This window comes from Azolla caroliniana, unplaced genomic scaffold (genome assembly GCF_043228905.1).
Source record: "Azolla caroliniana isolate FFs.n. ecotype wild unplaced genomic scaffold, voAzoCaro1.0.p SCAF_2, whole genome shotgun sequence".
Classification (NCBI taxonomy): Eukaryota; Viridiplantae; Streptophyta; class Polypodiopsida; order Salviniales; family Salviniaceae; genus Azolla; species Azolla caroliniana.
Window position 1 is genome coordinate 22,880,458 of NW_028230437.1, and position 15,533 is coordinate 22,895,990.

Here is a 15,533-nt window from a genome sequence, read left to right on the forward strand (position 1 = left end):
CAAGATAGGCAGCAAAAGAATTATTGGATACGACAATACAAGCCAACCATGGCTAAAGAGGAATGATCAACATTACAATAAGAAACATCAATCTTCAACACATGACATAAGAGTGTGTTTAAGTTGCGTTCATAATGTCTGTTACAAACAATAAGTAAAGGCCAAAATGTAATCGTGTCATGAATTGTGATGCATCAAATGTTACTTTTTCTATAAGGAGGTCAAGCAAATGGTGAAAAGCGTTGGCTTCGTCAGTCTATTCCTCGCAACGAGTAAATGCATAAACATAATGGTGTCATGGTAAAGTTCATTCTACGATGACACACATTGAGTGTTGCTTTAAGTATAAATAGTTCGAATTTTATGTCACTATAAAAAGCATTCATTATTTTTACTTTGAGATCAAAACACCATCGTTTAACAAGCATTTTCCCAATGTCACTATAAAAAGCATCTATTATTTTAACTTTGCAATCATAACACCACCATTTAAAAAGTATTTCTCCCTAAGAACTGGCTTTGCAAATTCACTTTCAACAAGACAAGGGTTAAATGATGATGATAAAAAGAGAAACAAGGCATTTGACGTGGATGATGAAGATGTGACGGTGAAGTTTTCATATATATTTCTAAGTCAAAAAACAATTATAGTTAGGAACACGCCTATGATGACGCAAGGAGGAAGTGGCCCGAGGTGGAACTACTAGCCCCCACGCTGGTTGTTTCCTACTCACTTGCCACCCTCCCTTCGTTGTAGGCCCCAGGAGTTGGCTCGTACTAGCCAACACTGAAGGGCACCGTTTTTAGCTATAGGTATCTACTTAGGTATCTACTTACATTAAGTAGTCAGTTCGAAAGGCTAGGTAAGTAGTCTCATTTTCTTGAACTTGATCAGGGGGAGATTCCCCGATTTGTGTATAAGCCTCCTTGTAGAGTCTCTTTGTAATAATCCTTCCTAACTAATGGGAAAGTAGCTTCATTTTGGGAAAAAAAATTTATAGTTAAGAATGCAAGGGGTATGTATGGTAAATACTGGAAACCTTTTGAAAGGGAGGGGTATTTTTGGTAATTCAAAATTTCCTTGACGACACACGCATGCACGCACGTTCCTCTCTCCATTATCGACTGTGTTTTTATAAATTCAAACCTTCACCACGATGGCGATGGCGATGGCGATGAAGACTCATCTTCTGTGCAGGTTTTTTGTTCCTGCTCAAGCATTCCATGGAACTCTTTCTCTCTCTCTCTCTCTCTCTCTCTCTCAATCTCCGCGTTTCATGTCTGTAAGTCAGTTCATTCACATACATTCCACAAATTGCCGTGTTTCGAATTTGAACTTTGAGAAATGATGATGGAGATGCTGCTTCATCTTCTTTGCGGTCTATGTCGTCTAAAAGTCTACTGCTTCCCTATCAGAATATCTGCATTTTACGTCAGCCTCTTCAGCACTTTTCAATTATAATCCCTGTGAAGTTACAGTTTTGAAATCTTATGATTTTCTTCTTGATGAACTCGATCGCCGTGCATATATAGAGATAAAACGACGAAAACAATGCGATACTAGATAGACAAATCAGTGAAAAATCAATAATGATAGGTTTTCAATAAAAATAATGTAGATCCATTGAAGACGCTTGGCCAGATTGGAAGATCTTGATCTGTACATACAGTTGTTTAACTCTAATGTTTTTCTTCTTGATAATTTAATTTAAGTTGATCAGTGTCTACTAGGAAATGGCTGAACATTATATTAGTTTTCTTCACAGTATTAATACATTTGTAGTTTGGGGTTCGTTCTCATTAAAGTTTATCTCTGTATGTAGAAAATATCCACGGAATCGTGAAAATGGAGAGTTTTGAGGCAGTTCGAACTGCAGTACTTCATAGTATTATGTAAACTGAAGATAAGGAGAAAAGAAACTACCTGTACAGAAAAACCTAGGACAATACCACAACTGCTATTCAGTGGGGACAATACACACACTCTCTCATAAACTTGAACTTTTATATTAATCTATATATCTAAGGAGTTATAGACACGAAGCAGTGCGTCTGAGGAAGAGATTAAATGGCTAAATAGAAGTCATTTTCTTATGTATTTATGTATATACAAACTCACACAGAAAAGCTCAAACTCCTCTTTTATCTTATTGATTGCTGTTATATATCCATGGAGTGCAACAGAGATGAAGCAATAAGGGCACGAAAAATGGCTGAACATAAGTTTTCTTCACAAGATTATGCTTCTGCAAAGAAGCTTGCACAGAAAGCTCAGGCACTTTTTCCTGATCTTGAGAATATAACACAGTTTCTTGCAGTGATTGATGTTCATGAAGCTTCACAGAGAAAGATCCTTGGAACTAATGATAAAGACTGGTATGCGATCTTACAAGTTTTACCAGATGTAGACGATGAAACTGTTAAGAAACAATATAGAAAACTTGCTCTTTTGCTTCATCCCGACAAGAACAAATCTGTAGGTGCGGAATCTGCATTCAAGCTCATTGTTGAAGCTCTGCAAACTCTCTCAGATATGTCTAAACGCAAAGTTTTTGATATGAAGCTAAGAAATTATATATCTAGCCATGTCTCTACACACAGTAAGACTGGTTCAGATGTTGGACAGCACTCAACTGAACGTTCTCATTGTCCATATCCATATCCAAATGTCTTCTTCAACAGATCAAATGAACAACGGTTTTGTCAGAAACAATCACACTCATCTTCTTCTGCTCGACAATCTCTGCTTCATCCCTTTGCTTTCTGGACAGTTTGTTCATCGTGCCAGACAAGGTATCAGTATCTGAGAAGGTTTGAGAACCAAAATTTGCTTTGTCCTCAATGTAAACAGAAATTTGTTGCTAGAGATCTCTCTGAAAAGTTTGCCCAAGTATCAGGACAGACTACAGCTCAGCGAGTATCTGTGAAGCCCAGATATTCATGTAATGCTGTAGATAAGGATGAGATTTTGAATAGATTTGGCCATTATCAGAAACTAGCAGCTATGGCAAAGAATGGTGACGATGAGAACCAGAAAGATGTGTTAAATATATTTAGCAAAGTCAAGGATGAAGATGGGATTTTTAGAGAGTTTGATCTGCATCAGAAAGCTTCTGGCATGGTAATGATTGACCATAATGACAAACAAAAAACAAGAATGAAAACTTCTGGATATGAGATCTTAAGAGAAAAGCATGTGTGTGAAATAACACTGGATAACAATAACAATAATCATCATCCTCAAGAAGAAATGCATGAAAGTGAGGCTAAGATGGAAAAGGAAATGCTAAGCGTGAGAGAGCAAGAAAAGAAGTCAATGGCCATAGAGAAAATACAAATACAGGAGGCATTGGCAAAAACAAATATGAAGGAACAAGTGAAAGTGAAAGATTGTGTCAAAATGAAGAAAAAACATGGCAAGAAGCAAAAAGCTTCAAGAATTTATGCAAAAGAGGATTGGAAGAAATTCAAAGGTGTTGAAGCTGAATGTGATGATCATAAAAAAGCTCATCTCAGAAGATCATCAAGGACGAAGAGATATGTCAATTACAACAATTCAGTAGATTCAAATACTGACGATGATTTCCAGAGTTTGCCTTCAGTGAAGAAAATGAAAGTTAAGAAGGCTGAAATAGGAATTGGTACCACAAAGAAATCAAATGGTTTAGAGATGGCAAAAAAACTTGATAAGCTAGAAAAGAATGCCACCAGGAAGAACCATAGACTGCAAGCAGGAGGATTCAAAGTTTGATTACAAGATGACATTGACAATGTAGAAGATGCCAGAGATTATATGTTCATAACTGACCTCAAATAACAAGATGAGAGTAATAAATTAGAAGCTAGAAAGAAAAAAGCTTCAGAGGATGAAAACACAGGTGGCAAAGCTAGCAAATAATGCTATATGTTCATAACTGACCTCAAATAACAAGATGAGAGTGATAAATTAGAAGCTAGAAAGAAAAAAGCTTCAGAGGATGAAAACACAGGTGGCAAAGCTAGCAAATAATGCTATCAGGAAAAGGCATAATTTTCAAACAGGAAGATTATGAGGCCAAATTTACCCTGGATTGTAAGATGACCAATAATGTAGAAGATAAAAAGCACAACATTCCAGAGTTGAACTTGAAACAGGATGACTGATAATGTAGAAGCAAACGGTGCAAAGTCTCAGGTGGGAGTGATAATGCCACAATTAAAAGCACAAACCTTCAGAGGAAAAAATTGAGAATGGAGTATCAGCATCTAGCTAGATTGTGCCAGATGCAGTTTTTCACAACTTTAATAAAGAGTAAGAAAAGAATGATACCAAAGTTGGACAAGTTTGGACTTTATGATGATAAAGAAGGGATGTATAGGTATATATATCATGAAAGTTGCGAAAGTTCAATGCTACCATCCTTTCTAAGTTCTGTTTGCTTGGTATGGGCTATGAAGCCTCTGTTGATTTGTGTGAATTGCTAGATTTGGGATTTTCTTTCACCTGTGAGCTTATGTTCTAGAAAATTCATATCTAATGTGAAATCTACAAGGATTGGGAATGATAAAAGCTGTTTAAACATGCCAGATGTCTATTATAGAAGGTACAGGCTTTCACAACATTAATTTTTTGAAAACAATCTCATGACCCAGTTCTTTAATAACATCCTTGGAAGTGTTGATGATTCTCACATTAGATGCCTGAACATAAGATGAAAGGTGATGAAGCTAAGTTATTTCAAAACATTGTTAGGAGCTTGATCCTGCTAAAATTCCACAGAAGTTCACTCAAATTTAAGGAATAAATAAGAAAAGATCAATTGACATTGTGGTGTGCATGTGTGCATTTCACAATATATTACACTGAGGAGACATTTAATGAGTGTCATAGTAAAAACCCACAATCTGAGGAAACCATATATATGATCATTAAGCAAGGAGATAATTTCGAGTGTTTGCTCAAAGTAAGCTATTTATTATATAACTCAAACCTATCTACCGTCAAATCACATCACATTGGATATATGTATCATACAACATACAGATATAGCTGGCATGCCAGTATACCTCTTGAAGAATACACATTTTTAACTCAATTATTTTCAGGCAGCAAGCTTGTTTATTACTTGACTTGCTAATTTCGAACTTTTATAATCATCTCGAAGCTCCAGAAACCTGCAGTACTAAATAGTCAATAATTGCTGCACATATATAATGATGATTTTTAGTCAACATGTTTCTCAAGTTGGGTGTTACCGTAACGCATCTTTCCGTGCATTACGCAGACTTCCATCTATAAGAGTGAATAAACTCTCCGGTGCAACTATGAACACATTCACCAATCTGCATATGGATAAATATATTCTTAGTGTACAATCAATTTGGTGTATAAATAATATCATGCTATAAATTGAACTTAAGTAGACCTATATGAAGACCATTTTTTAAACTGAAGTAAATGAAGGCTTACGTTCCCAAGGTTTCAAACTTCTCATCAACTGCAGGGGCCTTGAAACTTCTGACAAATTCAGCATACTCTGTAACATCACGTTTTAGACGAAGCCCTCCGCTGCAATAAAAAAGACAATCATCAAGATTCAACCATTTGTTTGGTTCAGCACAATGCATCAAGACAAGAAAAAAGGGAGAACTTAGGATTCTCCAACTGTTATTACTTACCTAGGATTAAAGGTAAACTTCTGCCAGTGGGCAAGCAATCCTTTATGAAGGTGGTTGCCCTGTTAAGATGGAAAACCAGTCAGGGATTTATGTGATTTCAATAGTAGTTAGCACCCATATAATGACTTATTCAATACCATTTCTGTCATAAATGTCTGTTTATTTAGTCCATCCAAAGCTCCGTTAGCAGCTTCTACCATTCTAGCTAAATATGCAACAACTCTGTTGACATAAAATGATTAGGGATTGCAAAATTGTGCTGAAAGCATAATGATATTTTAAATAATGACTAACCGTGTACATGCATTGGTGGGCCGATGATCTGGTGGAACTCCATAATCAGATGGCAAATAGTCTGTAATTTGTTGTTCTGCTAATAGGAGCCTGTCCACCTGTACAAATAGAAGGCTGATAGGATTAAAAAACCTGGATCACATTTCTAAAACTCAATTGGAGTACTATCTTCATCAACAGTGACATGCATGACACCTATAAAGTGCATTTCCTTATGATTGTGGGTGTAGATGATTTTATTCATGCAGGAAATGCAGCATTACTAAACCTACACGTAAGATCTCACTCTTTCCATTTGGGAAGTGGCAGTAAATACCGCTATCATAGTTATATTTCAATACTTGCCTCAACCATAACAATGTCAATACATTGTTGCAATCCTTTCAAAGCTGCACCCTCAGCATCAGACATAGATGCTGCCATCTCTTCACAACATGCTGCATGTGCTCCATCAACAGGTAGTAGCAGACGTGCAATAGTAGTAATAAGGTGCTGTAAAACAAAAGTAATGATAAAAATAAACATTAGATATGAGACAACTCAACCATTCATACACAGGATATGTATTTCACACTACACAAAGCCAAAATACGCATACATAAAGCAAAATTAAACAAAAGTTCATCAAGACCTGCTGAACCATAGCAACATTGGTTGTTGAGCGTTGTACGGCTACCATGAAAGCCCGGAAACTACTCTCACCAGCAGCAGCTGCTGCTTCAGCCTGCATCAACGAAGCATGGGCACAGCACTGAGATTCCAAAATAAACCGCATACCATAGGAACAATATCATATTATGTGGCATAACTAAATTTCAAAGGTTATACACTACTGACCGCAGATTGAGCAGCTGCAGCCACTCTTCTGCTAACAATATTACCAATCACAAACCGTTCACGCAGCGCAGCAGCTTCCTTCAGAGCATCTTTAGCTCTTTCTAAGCCATCGGTTGTGTAATGACTCACCTAGATGTAAATGTCCAAAAACGATCCTTCAATATCAGCACTTTCTCATCAGGATCCAAACTCATTCCACACTTACTTGATCGAGTAAACAGGTAAAAATGGCTCGCACATTTGTTGCCAATGGAGTTGGCTGGAAAAGAGAGAAGACTAATGAGCCTGATGGTATATGTAACCTCAAAAGCACCACTACAAAATTTACCTGTGGCGACAGTAGAGTACATCTTTGCACTGCCTCCTCATTCCAACGAACAAACTCAGTAACAACACTCGTAGACATAGGTTGCTGGGATGGAGTAGACACAGCCATTCTGATTCGACCCTGGATGTCAACAGCTTGTTGGGATACCGCTGATCTCAACTCCATCATCTGCAAAATGTATTTGCCCATTCCATTCTCATACTCATTTGTAATATCTAAGAAACCTTATCAGTATTTTGCCAAAGGGTAGAAAGAAATCTATATTATGTCTTTTAAGAAGCCAAAATGGCCTATAAGGCCAAACAAGAGATTACATAATAATATGTTAATTGTGGTTTTTTGGTTGTTTGTATTTTACGGCTTTCTTCCTTGCAAAACATAGACTATCTTCAAGAAAAGAAAACCAAGGTAGGTTTTGCCTTAACGGTTTGACTATGTTTGGAATCAGTAATTGGGAATATAGGAGAAGGTACAAACTTTAATTGATGTTGACACTTGCATCCACTGAATTTGTTAAATCCAATATTTTAATTTGTTGCCATATTTTACTAAAATAAACCTTAAAAGTATTTTATTTTATTAACCTTATGCTAAGGTGAGGGCATTGTGTGGTCTTTCATCCATAACATGTACAGTGCTTCGTTGGGCTGAGAAAAATGAAGCCTAACTTGCAATGTACAATTTATAATGTTTATCGCATCAAACAATATCCTACATTGACCATGGGCATACTCCAAAAATTTGTGTGTACACACTAAAATAAAAGTTTCTTTCACCCCTTTACAGGCTCATTTTATCCATATCATAGAAAGAGCTAATTTAACCATTAGCAATGAGAACACATATATACCTTGACTTGGAAAAGCTGATTGAGAGAAGCCTGTTCAATTTCTGCATATTCTTCCCTGTGTGTAGAAAATAATGACTCAGCAAGACCTGTGAACAGAAAAAATAAGATTTGCGATTACAATCAAGCTATTAAATGCCTTAAATGCTCAACTATTTTTCCCATGCTCTGAGCCATGTTTTAATTTGCATTAGTAGCAATTCACTATATTGGAATGAAATATGACAGGTTGCATAAGAGAAAAAATTAAGTGCTGCATTGAAAATGTGTTTGTTTCTGGAAAGTAACATATTGCAGAGTAATTTCAATTTCAATTTCAATCCCTAGATCCAATATACCTTCTACATCAAGATCGCCACACCCAATTGTATCGAGCTCCTTTGCGAGTTCCAGTGTTTTCTCATATGCAACAGCTAAGATGCGCAAATACTGGAAAACCAAAAAGCATTTCAGAGAATAACTGCATAACTTTTATCTGAAAAATAGAAGCATTGCTGCTCCTCAATGGGACAAATAGTACCTAGAGGATACCACCTGTAAAAGACCACCATCTTCAATATGTGGTGGATTAGAAAGTGAAGGCTTCGGTAAAATCCTGTCCAAAATCCCACAAACTCGCTGCTCCAAGACCCTCTACATCCACCGATCATTGATAAAGAATTGAATTAATACTGTTCCTAGAAGCTAGAAATCATGTAGTGAAATGCAAAACAAGGCACGAAACATGTAAACAAAATGATTTCAAAATAGCACCTGCACAAGAAGAGACATGACAGCATCTGGATAAGGAAAAACTGCAGCTATGGTGGAAGCTTCTTTTCTCACAGTGTCTGCCAAACGTATTAAGAAGGCATTTTATCGCGTGAAGCAAAAGCTATCATAAATTCCATAGGTTTTCTTGTTTATTATTGCACCTATAATTTCTTTGTATAGTGAGGACAGTCCACGTGCTAAGCTTGCAGCAGTAGGTTGTGTGCCCTGTTCACCAAGCACTGTTCTGATGTCTGCATGCATAGCCTCCACATCCAGGAACATAGGACGTGATCCCACATATCTTATCATGCAATTTGCTCCTTTATCAAACTGTAAAAAAAAAGTAACTGTTAACAAAATGAGGTAGGAAAATGTTAACAATAAAAGAACACCATTTTTTCTTTGGTAAATTACAAATCATTATTAATTCAAACAAAGACAAAACCTGAGCTGAGATTTTTGCACATTCAGCCATTGTAGATAGTTCTCGTCTTTGAGATGCCGCATCAAAACGAGCCAGCAAGCGATTTTCAAGTTCTATTTATTCATGCTAAAATCAGAGGACGTTTTTGATAAAAAGAAAGGTAAAATTAACTAATATCTGGGGAAAAAACCAACCATTACAATACTCTTGAAGGTTGGCAATAGCAACCTCTAAACTCCGATTTGGAGTGGATATAGCTTTAACTGATTGATCACTGCTATTAATATCTCCTTCAGCAATAGAACCTGAAAATAATCTCAATTGCATACATACTCATTAAAGAAATACACACAGGAAGTGAGACATTAAGATGCACCATGTACTCAATCCTTACGAAGCTTTTGTGCAACAGCAGCAGCTTCAGCCACACGGCTATCATCAGAAAATAGAGGAGACAGCTCCAAAAGATCCCCAAGACTATTGAACTCCATCAAATACTGATGACCATCAACAATTGTACATATAAGTAGCAAAAGAAACCAGATTAGACTACGAGGAATTTCAAAGGAAATGTTATCAATATATCATTATAGTTATGGGAATTTACACTTAAGCCAACCAAAGTTTGAGAATTACCACATCATCGTTTCTTTTTCACAACATACATAGCAATTAATAACCAAAGAGCACAATTTAACCCCTATTAATGCACAATATATTTCCTTCCAGGCATACTCAAGAACAAAATTAACCCACTATATTTCTTTACAATTATGCTATTTGTGTTCCTATATACTCTTGCAAGAAGTGATTCAGCATAGATGGGGAGTCAATCGAGCTCGTTAACATGTATTTTTAGATGTGGTCATCCTACAGCTCAGAATACCTTAATCAGCTCAATGGTCTGACTTGCAGTTTCTCTTTGAGCATCAGCACTCTGAATGGGCAACCAAACAAATCAAGTTCTATAATTAATAATTCCGAAGACCAATAACTAATTTTTTAAATTAATACCATTCCCATTAAAATCTTACCAGACCTGTAAATGATCACCAATCCTTGCAGCAGTCTGACCAACACCAGAAATTCTTGAATCCAACCTGCCAAAACTCTGGAATAGAGTATCTACTCCCTTCTCCAACTGCATGCAGCATAATTACATTATACTGTTAAGAAATCAAAAACATAAAAACGCTTTACTAAAATCAGCTTTAAGTTTCCTACAAAGAAAAGAAAAGAGAAACTTTTTATGTATATTTAGGGCTGCCAGAGACAAAACAGTTATACATCTGACTGCTGTCTGTTATGATAAAAAAACAGTATTAATGACAACAACGAAATCAAGAGACTAAAAATTAATGAGCATCAAGTGTCAACCCTCTCGAGTCTCCTACTTCTTTCTAATCATTTCCAATCTCTAAGAGATAAACGACTTCATTATCCAAAGATTAATACGTTCCTTAAATAAATGCCATATTCAGGAGCCCCTCAACCACACTATCGAAAGCCCAAAGCATATACGTTTAAGTGACTATCACATGCATCACACAATAACATGATGTATCTACATCAATGTGCTTTTATGGGACTACTTATCATCCTTCTTCATAGTCAAGACTTTATCAAACCATATTCATAAATTTGAGTGAGATTTATATCAAGATTATGAGTTGATAACATCATGAATGAAGAAAGCTGGTATGACAAGTACTTGGCACTGAACAAAGGAAAAAATAAACTCATTGAATGGAAACCCCATTACCTCTGCCAAGGTTTTCCTGTGATTTGCATCATGTAGCGAAACCTCCTTTCTCACTTTCTCCAGCCTTACATCAATCTGATTGAATGGAAACTCCTTAGATGCAAGACCATTAACTATACCAAAAAATAATAATAGCACAGGTAAAACACCAAAATACTCCCATCTTTTTAGACATTTATTAGACACCTAAATTTACAGAAATTACTGCATTTCCCATATATTGTAGTACATTTTGTATTAGAGAGGGTATTTCTGGTAATATGTCCGATAAGTTCGGAGTATTTACTACTACAAGGGTATTCTGGTAATTTGTGCAAATTTAGCATGATAAATATCTGAAACATCAGAAGTATTTCAATGATTATCCCTTAAAAAACGGGGAAAACTTCAAAATACAGCTGACTTTGTCTTTATTTCCCTAAATATCCTCAATCAAGCCTCAAAAGAGAGAACAAGGGGATGAATTGCCCATATAATTGCTCAGATAACAGATATAATTGAGACAAAGAGACTTATTGATAATGTAAGTTCATAGCGGTTGCCCAAGGGCATCTTGGGAATCAGCAAAAACTTAGGCACAATTAGGGAAATAAAGAAAAATTGAGGGGTATTTTGGTGTTTTTTTATTCAAAAAATAGAATTTAAAGATTACCACCTCAGAACTAAGTTCTGCAAGCTCTCTCCGTGAGTCTCTGAAAATTGGAAGAAGCTTTTCAGCTTCAGAAAATGTAGGCCCTGGAGGAAGTTTGGAGTTTCCTTTATTAGAATCTTGTTCATCATCTTGTTCTAGATCTGATAGGGATGGAACGACATCACAAACAAGCTTCTTGAAGAAATCGTCAAAGGAAAATGATCCCTGTTAATAAATTCCCAAAACACAAATCAGATACAAAACATGGAATGAGATATGATGAGGAAATTCTTTAAAGCAGAGAGAACTTTCTCTTGAGAGAGAGAGAGAGATTTCATTATCGTTCTTCGAAGTCAAATATAGCCTATGGAACGTAAAATGAAAAGTTGTCACATAATGTGTGGAATTGTGTTGTCACTCTCAATGTTCAAGGACTTTACAAATAAACATTGCAATTGACAATGAGCATCTATCACTGAGAGGATTCTGTATTTGGAATGGACTAGATTGACAGTGTGTGTAGGTTTCTTCAAATGAGAATGCTCCTAGTAATCTTTACAAAACACAAATCACATATAAAGATGAGATGTGATAAAGGGAGAGCTTTTTTATAGGAAAAAAATCCCTAAAACGTATTCAAAAAAGTAAATCAGATCCAAAATAAGAGAGAGAAATGAATGAAATATCAACATCTTTGAAAGGACAGAGTTACCTATGAGACAGCATTATTTTCATCTATGTGAAATTCAATACAATATCTGGAAATAAGGGAAAACAATGGAGAAAAGCAATTATATCTACATTAAATAGAACAAAAATGAAATGAACCAGGTGAGAGATCAGCAGTACTACCCATTACAAAGGTGAAAGAAATTCATTTCATGAGATCCTGCATGGGTCTCCACAGCATAGCATCGATATCATCCTTGGTGAGATGCCTAATTGAGGATGAAGAGTCATGCAGTAGAAGTTGTCAACAATGATCAAGCTTAATGGCTTTGATCAACTAGATTTCCCAAGAGGGATGCTATGGAACTTTCTGTCACATGTGGTGTTAAGAAGAAACCTTCATGGCTAGCCATTTGACGAAGTCAGTGATCCTCCATTACATAGTACCTTCATGAGTGGGTCCATCTCTCATGGTGAGAATCTCCCAAGAGTTACAAATCTTCTATAGATGAGAGCTCACGCATCTCTGAACGTATTAATTCACAACTTGAGCTAAAGTTGATCCAAAACCTCTTTAACAAGATAATGAAAACGCCCTTGACTTAGGCTGAGTACCAACAAATATAATTCTCCTGTCTCAGGGTCCTTCACAAATCTGACATGTCCCATCTATTGGGGGTATGCGCCCCTCTCTCTCTCTCTCTCTATGATGAGAAGAGCATGCCAAGTGAAGACCTAGCCCATGTTATCGATTATTATCCATCAAAGCCATTCTGTAGTGCCTACGAGATGTTCTAGCTAAAAATCCATCTTCATCCCGACACAAAGCATCCCAGACATGGCAAGATTTCATAAAGACTCAAGGACCCATTATCCCAAGCATACACGTGCAATGCATTGCAATGTTTATACATGCCTTACAGACAATCTGTTATGAGTATGATATTATCGGTATACAATAACAAGGGTATCCAAGCACCTGCAATCTGGACTCTCTATCTGCCTCCCCTTCAATGCATTCAGCGATCTTCAATATAAATTGCAAATAGAGTTTGAGCGCAGGTATCCCTGCTTCACTCCTAAGGTTGAATGAACTTGTGATAAACCGTCCAAATTTTGGACCCAACAATTGTCTCTTAAAGGGTCATCAGCCCTCATGTCAGATCAGGTGGAATCATTGCACCTTTTAGTTTAAGCAGAAACCAGGCTCTTGGGACTGTATCAAGATCTTTGCAAAATCTGCAAAACTACAAAATGTCTGCTTCTTTCTCTAGAGACAGAGACAGAGACAAGACAGAGAGAGAAACTCCTATAAAGAAAAATGCTACATTTTATGGATTTCAACGCAAAGCAGATAACAAAGTTTTCTTCACAGGAAAACGTGCCGACAGCAAGGAAAGAAATGGAGAGAGAGAGAGAGAGAGAGAGAGAGATACCTTGAATTCTTCGATCTCCAACATGGCAAATGAGGTGACAGAGGAAGTTCTTGATGAACCTCTGGAGGCCTTCATCTTGGTCATCGCCCGATCTCCTTCTCTGTTCTGATACAGACAGAGACACAGAGAGACAGAAAGAGACAGAGAGAGAGAGAGAGAGAGAGAGAGAGAGAGAGAGAGAGAGAGAGAGAGAGAAGAAGAAGAAGATGATGATGCCCTTGACTTCTCTATTTCCTCCAAATGCCCTTCCTTCTTCTTCCTCTTCTTCTTTAATTTCTTCTTCTTTACCTTCTTCTTTAATTTCTTCTTCTTCTTCTTCTTCTTTAATTTCTTCTTCTTCTTCTTCTTCTTTAATTTCTTCTTCTTCTTCACTTGGTATTGCCTTTTGTGTGTGCGTGTGTGTGTGTGTGTGTGCGCACACATGTCTATCTGTCTGTCTGTTTGTCTTTGTGTTGGTCATCGAAGGAGAATCGTTGTTCGAATGTGTGCGTGTGTTTGTTTGTCGGCATCGATTCATCGTATCTGTGAATGCCCCAATTGTATGCCCCCCGAATGCCCTTCCTTCACCAGCACTCGTACTCGATAAATAAGCACTAACACCAGAACCAATAAGCAAACGTTGGGACAGGGGGAGAGGGAGGCACCTCTATTGTTGCATAGCAAGACAAGACTGCGAGAAAAAAGGAATGTTTTCGAGACAAGACAAGACGATGACTACAAGGAAATGTATTCGATATGTCTGGAAATTGATCCACGAGAGGATTGTCCCCTCCGACAACCTTTCACTCAATAGGAACCTTTTACTATTATATTTACATAATGCTCCACAACCTTGCGTAACCTTTTACTACCCTCCATAACATCCCACAAACTTTCATGGCCTTCCGTGTTGTTCTACTAGGCTCCATAAAGTGTGATAGAACGACTTGTGAACCTCCTCCATGGCAAAATATGCATAATTGACAAAGTCTCCTCACCTATGCCTCATCTCACATTAAAGAGAATGCGAGCTAAGTTGACATCCCCATCTATTGTAGATGATGAAGCATGATGTTGGATGGGGTAGTTCAACATGTAGCAACCTTGCTCCTCGCACCCCTTTCTCAACACTACACAAGGATTTGGTTGTCACACAAGAAATTCCCAAGCTCCTTTGTATAAGGATATTTGAGCTTTGCACATGCCCTCCCCACAAAGGAACAATATGTGTTCCAATATGTTCATAATATGGTTTTTCTTGGGCCCACATGAGATGAACATGTCAAAGTTCAAGCATTGCCCAATGGAAAGGCACTATATCTACAGGATTCAAATATGTGGATTTGAATCCCTTCCTTTTTGTCTTGATCCAAATTTAAGCACATTTTCTCCATTACTCAAGGTAGAAGTCCAAGTAACAGGTAATAGAGAAATAAACCAATTCCCTAGTCATGATTGTCGCTTAGTGTAAAAAAACATCAAGTAATGGAAATGGGTGGCCTACTCAGACCCCCATTGAGTGCCTCCGCAAGTTTCACAAGGACACAAACATGTTCTCTTGATGATAGCTTTACCGTGCACTTCTTTTATATCGAGTAGTCGTGGATGAGGAATCACCCAACTCTTATCGTACACGAGGGAACATGTGTACAAGTGTCACGAGAAAACAAATGTTTTCACTTGAGGAGAGCCTTACTGAAAACATATTTCGTGTTGAGCATTTGAGATCAACTTGCCAATGATTTTGAAAGGGGTTTCACCATCTCTTTTTTTGCTTCTTTCTTCGAAGTGTTGTTTGTATGGAGATTAAAATTTGTTGATAGGTAGGTTTAGGAGAAATAAAATTTACCTAATAAAACAACCTTAAAGCAATTTAAGGATTAGGACGAGATTAATCGCAATTATGATACCCACA

At 37.1% G+C, this 15,533-nt stretch overlaps 3 protein-coding genes across 3 annotated transcripts in view; 1 reads left to right on the forward strand and 2 right to left on the reverse strand.

Moving 5' to 3' along the window:
* Positions 1-10,780, reverse strand: part of LOC147867644 (uncharacterized) — a 36,786-nt gene extending 26,006 nt beyond the window's left edge. Inside the window, exon 1 of the mRNA XM_087315427.1 lies at positions 10,760-10,780. The gene's annotated coding sequence lies outside the window, so the exon portion shown is untranslated. The remainder of the gene's footprint in view (positions 1-10,759) is intronic.
* LOC147867647 (uncharacterized) lies at positions 2,013-3,871 on the forward strand. The gene has a single exon (XM_087315423.1). It carries the CDS (start codon positions 2,102-2,104, stop codon positions 3,749-3,751), a length of 1,650 nt encoding a protein of 549 aa, XP_087171549.1. The 5' UTR covers positions 2,013-2,101; the 3' UTR covers positions 3,752-3,871.
* On the reverse strand, positions 4,886-13,810 carry SEC10 (exocyst complex component sec10). The gene is made up of 24 exons (XM_087315424.1): positions 13,640-13,810; positions 11,559-11,759; positions 10,904-10,978; positions 10,181-10,282; positions 10,028-10,078; positions 9,536-9,638; positions 9,336-9,446; positions 9,163-9,254; positions 8,879-9,047; positions 8,718-8,794; positions 8,499-8,597; positions 8,303-8,393; positions 7,968-8,053; positions 7,118-7,285; positions 6,995-7,048; positions 6,790-6,918; positions 6,584-6,676; positions 6,298-6,444; positions 5,953-6,050; positions 5,796-5,880; positions 5,659-5,717; positions 5,450-5,548; positions 5,236-5,322; positions 4,886-5,154 (listed from the first exon to the last, which is right to left on the reverse strand). The coding sequence occupies exons 1-24, from the start codon at positions 13,721-13,723 to the stop codon at positions 5,082-5,084; spliced, it is 2,433 nt and encodes an 810-aa protein (XP_087171550.1). The 5' UTR covers positions 13,724-13,810; the 3' UTR covers positions 4,886-5,081.
* Between the last annotated feature and the right edge of the window lie 1,723 nt (positions 13,811-15,533).